At 38.7% G+C, this 6,572-nt stretch overlaps 1 protein-coding gene and 1 long non-coding RNA gene across 2 annotated transcripts; one reads left to right on the forward strand and one right to left on the reverse strand.

Annotated features, from left to right (window-relative positions):
- Positions 1 to 27: 27 nt before the first annotated feature.
- Positions 28 to 1,039, reverse strand: LOC141706466 (uncharacterized). Its single transcript, XR_012568830.1, has 3 exons — positions 802 to 1,039; positions 330 to 709; positions 28 to 246 (listed from the first exon to the last, which is right to left on the reverse strand). It is a non-coding gene; the product is annotated as an uncharacterized LOC141706466 (long non-coding RNA).
- Positions 1,040 to 2,153: 1,114 nt separating this feature from the next.
- Positions 2,154 to 3,601, forward strand: LOC141705113 (uncharacterized). Its single transcript, XM_074508191.1, has 2 exons — positions 2,154 to 2,306; positions 2,897 to 3,601. The coding sequence occupies exons 1-2, from the start codon at positions 2,154 to 2,156 to the stop codon at positions 3,599 to 3,601; spliced, it is 858 nt and encodes a 285-aa protein (XP_074364292.1).
- The last annotated feature ends 2,971 nt before the right edge of the window (positions 3,602 to 6,572 follow it).

Below are 6,572 nucleotides of genomic sequence, written 5' to 3' on the forward strand. Positions count from 1 at the left end.
TCAAGCATTGGGCATATAATGCCTGTATCTAAGGATCTTCTTACTGTAAATTCTATTAGAAAAATTGATAAATATAATCCTTTAAGATAAGATTGACAAGAACCTTATATCCTTGTTCTGAAGGATGATAACTGTCCCAAAACAAATGTTTGGATTTATCTTGGCATACCCTGCTCCATCTGTTGCACAGTGCCACCACTTCCAAGTCACCAGTACCACAACAACCTTTATCCACAACATCAAATCCTAAAATGATTTTGGAAAAAGAAACATTAACATAATAGTCCAGAGATGATGAAAATTGTAGGATTTGAAAGATTGTTATTTACCATGATCTTGGGGATTCTGGATAATATCCATTAGAGGGTTATAGATGTCGACACAGACCAGTTTTGCTCGAGGAAGGCTATTTTCGAGGAAATTAAGCTGAGATGAAAGCTTGGAGTTGTACATTTGTGCTGCTTGGTTGTAAGTATCTACACAAAATCTAGAGGCTCCCCCAGCTAGTGTTCTTTGGAACGGCAAGCATCCCACTGGTGGAACACCAAATAAACCAATCCTTCGAGCTCCAAGTTTATAAATTTCCTTGATTGATCAGCGAATTCAGATATTCCAAAGATTAATATTCATTGAAATGTAAAGAAATCTTTAATTTGTAGAGAAGGGTCCAAGTATGCTGGCACAAGCTCTTTAATCCCTAATTCTGCAGCTGTAAACAGATTAACAGAATAACATTTAACAATACTCTTGTTTTCTTAAATATTAATTACTGACTCCTGGTACTTGTCTAGTAGTAGCTACCTATCATGTCTGAAGGTGTCCGGGCATTGGTAAATCTCCCCGTAGCTAAACCACCAGTAAAATCAATGCCGTAAGGAGGAAAGTTGCATTTCATAACAGAGCTGAGCTGAGGTTGTTATTGTTAATGAAACAATAGACAGCTAAAGGTGTATCACTGATTGATTTCAAAAAAGTGCAGGGTTTCACAGAGACTAACTTGTGCATGTTTAGGCGCCAAGGTTAATCCTAGCTAGTAGAAATATTTAACATTGGCAAAACATAGAGTCTCACTATTATTATTATATACAGTAAAATGATGGCCTTCAATTCAATTAATTTAAAAACGTCACGTCGTTTGCTTGTTGGTGGCCTCCCTCTTTTCTGTTTCAACCGTCAACCATCATATTAGTACATAGTTTTAAATCATTTCCGCATCAAGTCTGAGTCTCGTCTATTTGGTCTGCCTTCTGATTTACCAGTAGCAGCATTTACTATTTGCGTCTTCTTATGCATCACGAAAATACAATAGAATCTAGATATGATAATGATATGATAATTGCGATAACGATATCGGTTTTGAAAATAACCATTTCATTTTAATGGAGATTTGCAACGTCGGATCCACTTTCGCTTTATGATATATTTGGATACTGTTTGGTTTGTATCAACATCTATTCGATTAGTCCCTAATTCAGATTAAAATCAGTCAAATAAAGTTCGATTCAGATTAATATCAGTTTTGATTTTTTTTCGAATCATACTATTTTTAAAATGTCAAGACTTTCAACATTGTCTTATTCACTTAATATCAATATCGGTTCGGATTTATATCGAGCCGCATACTTCGGGTCATATTCACTTTCGATAATTTATTATTATACTTTGATCCGTTCAAAGTTATAATTTGATCTAGCATGTCAAATCATTTTCGGTTAAATTTTTGATTTAGGTAATTTTTTGATCAATTTAAATTGATTTTGTTGGTTTTTTTATTTAATCTAAAACTTGTCATATTTATTTGTTTTATTTACCGAATTATTTTAGGAATTATATTGCTGGTTTAATCTCAATTGATTTGGTCGTAGCAAATGTGGAGTATAGTAGGAGCATGAACAAGGATAATAGTTGAGTTTATTTAGGAGAGTAGCTTTCTATTTCCTAATTTCTAGCCGTTGGTTGTTTTATTATATATATATTGTAATTCCAGTAAGTTAATAAATAAAGAGCGACAAGTTCAGACATATATAAGCTTTGTTTTTTTTTTATTTTTTCAATTTAAATCAAACAGCTATATATATATATATATTGGTTGTCGATAAGAATTGGTATGAACTAGTGTGTAAGAGTGATCGTACGTCGAAGACTGTTAGGTAATGGACGTGAAAAAATTGAAAGGAGGGTCAGTTGGTTTGACATATCCTATGTTGGCTAAGACAAATTACACAGTTTGGGTCTTGAAGATGTGGGTGTTCATGCAAGCCCAGGGTGTGTGTTTGGCTATGAAACCAAGTGCTCAAAAGGGGACGGTTGAAAAATATTAACGTTGACAGCTTACATGTCTCAGCCACCTTGTTTCTTGCCATTCTTCATGGACCACTCTGATACATGGACCACCTGATTTTCTGTTAGACTATATTATCTCTATCTATGTACTTCCTTTTATATCCTATTAGCTCCCTACCGTTAGTGTTGATGTTAGTATCTATATAGATGTAATGGCACTGTCATTTTGGGGTTATGAATGAAATGATAAGCTCTGCTATCTTTGCTCAAAACTAGATCTATACTTTGCATTTCCTGCTTTCTGTATATTACTCTTTATGGTATCAGAGCCAGCAATGCAGATATAGATTTCCTTGTTACTCACAAAGATTGAAGCAACTTTTTCGTTCTATTCTCTATTCGATTGATTCCGATTTGAGAGCACAAAACCCTCCTTTCTTAAATAGGGTTCTTGACAATGACTACTCAAAATCGTTTCTCCTTTTCTGATATGCAAAACCCACTATTTATTCATCCCTCTGATGGACCTCTGTCTATTAGTGTGTCAAAGCTGCAGGGGGCGAGTGACTACAGGTCATGGAAACGTTCTCTTAAGATCTAGCTTTCATCGAAGAGGAAATTGGGATTTGTCAATGGGGCTGTTACACGCAGCAGTGCTGATGAGACACAAGCCGCTCAATGGGACACCTGCAATGATTTGGTAATATCCTGGCTTCATAACAATGTCTCTGAAAATATCAAGCAGTCTATTCTCTTTATAAATTCTGCTCATGATGTGTGGCTTCACCTAGAAAAGCATTTTATGCTAACTAATGGGTCTCGAAAGTATAAACTCACTAGAGATCTATTTTTCCTCAAACAAAACAAAATGAAGATAAATGATTATTTTCCTACTCTTAGTAGTCTCTGGGAAGAAATAGACTCTATTAACACTCTACCTATTGTGACCTCTACTGCTGACGATATTGCAAAGTTTATGACAGCTCTTCAGTCCCAAAAAGCTGAGTCAAAACTATTCCAGTTCCTCAATGGCTTGGATGACTGTTACTCAGCCTTGAGGAGTCAGCTCCTATTGTTGCAACCTTTACCCACAATTGAAGTGGCCTATGCAGCCATCCAACAAGAAGAGTCCCAGAGTGACCTGTTGAGTAGGGCTGACATTGAACTTTCTGCAATGTTCAGTAAGAGTAACCTGGAGTCTCGAAATGTTTCTTGCACGGCTTGTGGTGGGAGAGGCCACTCTGCTGATAAGTGCTGGACAGTGGTGGGATACCCCAAGTGGCACCACAAATATAAGAAGCCAACCCCAAGAAACTAAAAAGGGTCACACCCTAAAAATGAAAATTACAGAGCTAATAATGCTCAAACATGTGGCAGTGGTAACAAATCAGAGGTGGTATTATCACAGCAACAACTTCAACAGCTGCTGCAATTACTCCCAAATTCTCATGTGTCGAAAACTAAGGGGTATGACACTGAGGATGAATTGGAAAAATGTTTTTCTGGCATGGTCACATGTAATTTTTTTGCTGCTGACAAGGACATCTGGATCATTGATTCGGGTGCCAGTGACCATATGACCGCAAATTTTCATCAGTTGGTTAATGTGCAACCAGCTGAATCAAAACCGCTTATCAAGTTGCCTACTGGAGATACAGCTACAATCACTCACATTGGAGATGTGCACCTCAAGAATGGTCTAATTCTACAAAAGGTATTGTATGTCCCACAATTTAGGCACAACCTACTGTCCATACATAAACTCTCAAAAGACTCCAACTGTGTTGTCAACTTCAAACCTGACTCGTGTGACATTGTGGACTCGAGTTCCAAGATTGTAAAAGCTACAGGGAAGCTGCATAAGGGACTTTATTATCTGCAAGATAAAGCTCAAAGACAGGAAAGTATTGTCTATGCTAACACTAGCTCTGTTATAAACAATTCTTATGTTCTTTGGCACAACAGGATGGGGCACGCCCCTATATCTAGACTCAAGCATATCCCTACTCTTGGCATCAAGGCACAACATACAACTCAAGTGTGCATCACATGCCCAATGTCGAAATTCACAAAGCTCCCATACGATCTCAGCACTAGTCAAGCAGCTGTTCCCTTTGAGCTTGTCCACCTGGACACTTGGGGCCCTTACAAGGTTGAAACTCGAGGTAAATACAGGTACTTTCTGACTGTTGTTGATGATTGCACCAGATTTACATGGGTATTTCTTATGAAGCATAAATCTGACTACCTAGCTGTGATCAAGCAATTCTTTCGGTATGTTAAAACTCATTTTGACAAACCTGTGCTACACTTAAGAACATATAATGCCCCTGAATTTTCTGATCCAGAGTGCAAAAGCTTTTATGCCTCAGTGGGAACTCTTCACCAAACCTCGTGTGTAGGACGTCCTCAACAAAATTCTAGAGTTGAGAGACGTCATAGGACAATTCTGGAAATGGCTCGGTGCCTAAGGTTTCAAGCTTCTTTGCCTTTAAGCTTTTGGGGAGACTGCATAATGACTGCTGTACATCTTCTTAATAGGCTGCCTACCCCTGTTCTAGGTAATAAATCACCCTGTGAATCTCTTTATCATAAAGCACCAGATTATGTAGAAATTAGAACATTTGGGTGCCTTGCTTTTGCCACAAATCCCGAACACACAACAGATAAATTCAAACCTAGAGGTGTTCCTTGCTTGTTTATTGGCTATCCTACTTCTCAAAAGGGATATAAACTGTTTGATCTGACAACTCAAACTTCCTTTGTTTCTCGTGATGTTACATTCACTGAAAATATATTCCCATATAATGCTTCCAGTCCAGCCAAATATATACATCCAACTCCTGTTCTCCTACCACATCAAACCAGCCACACCTTCGCTTATGATGACTTCATTGTTCAAAATGATGTTGATTCCGACTCTCCCATTCACTCACCACCTCACACACCAGAATCACCCCCTCAAACCAACAATACACCACCTCAGCCACCTATCAGAAAATCCACACGGACTCACAAGCAGCCTGAATGGCTAAATGACTATGTAACACCTCAAAACCCATATGTCAATGCTGTTGAAATTATTGAACACGAAGTTACACCAGTGTTCCACTGTTTCCTTGCTACTCTTGAGAAAGAAGAAGACCCTTTGACATTCAATCAAGCAGTTCAACATCCTCATTGGATCACTGCTATGAATGAGGAACTGCAGGCCTTGGAAGAAAATAAAACCTGGACCATCACTACTTTACCACCTGGGAAGAAGTCGATTGCATGTAAATGGCTCTACAAGACGAAGTACAAACCAGATGGTAGTGTGGAGTGTTACAAGTCACGTTTGGTCATCCTTGGGTGTAGGCAAACGTATGGGATTGATTACATGGAAACATTTGCTCCGATTGCGAAATTAACAACTCTTCGGGCTCTCTTGGCTGTTACAGCCATTCAAGGATGGATCACCGTGCAAATGGATGTCCGCAATGCATTTCTAAATGGTGATTTAGAGGAACAAGTGTATATGAAGTTCCCCTCTGGATACACCGGTTACGGTTCAAAAGTTTCTGCAGAAAGTTCAATTAAAGGAGTCACAGAATTTGTATGTAAACTTCTCAAAGCCTTGTACGGACTCAAGCAAGCACCACGTCAGTGGTTCAGCAAGCTATCCTCCATCCTTCTTGGAATGAACTACACCCAATCTCAAGCAGATCACAGTTTATTTGTTAAGCATAAGGCTGATGCAGTCACTCTAATCTTAGTCTATGTGGATGATATTCTCATATGTGGAAATTCTGAGAAGGAAATTCAAAGCATCAAATCTATGCTATCTGCCACCTTTCACATGAAAGATTTGGGCCCAGTAAGTTATTTCTTGGGTCTCAAAATTTCCAGATCTCCAAGGGGCTTTTTTGTGTCACAGAAGAAGTACTGTATAGACTTGCTCAAGGAATACGGTATCAGTGAAGCAAAACCTCTCAAAGTCCCCATGGACTCTCACCTAAAGCTGACTCCAAATAAGGGTACTGTCATGGCAAATGTTCATCCCTATCAGAGACTTGTGGGCAAACTTATCTATCTCACGGTGACTCGACCGGACATAGCTTTTCCTGTCCATGTGCTCAGTCAATACATGCATCAACCAACCTCGGTTCATATGCAAATAGCTAAACGTTTGTTACGATATCTGGTGGCCAATCCAAGTCAAGGCATATTACTTGCTAGTTCATCTGCTGCTGCTTTGCAGGCCTATAGTGACAGCGATTGGGCCAACTGCCCAGTTACTCGCAGATCTA

The sequence above is a fragment of the Apium graveolens genome, chromosome 2 (genome assembly GCF_009905375.1).
Source record: "Apium graveolens cultivar Ventura chromosome 2, ASM990537v1, whole genome shotgun sequence".
Lineage (NCBI taxonomy): Eukaryota > Viridiplantae > Streptophyta > Magnoliopsida > Apiales > Apiaceae > Apium > Apium graveolens.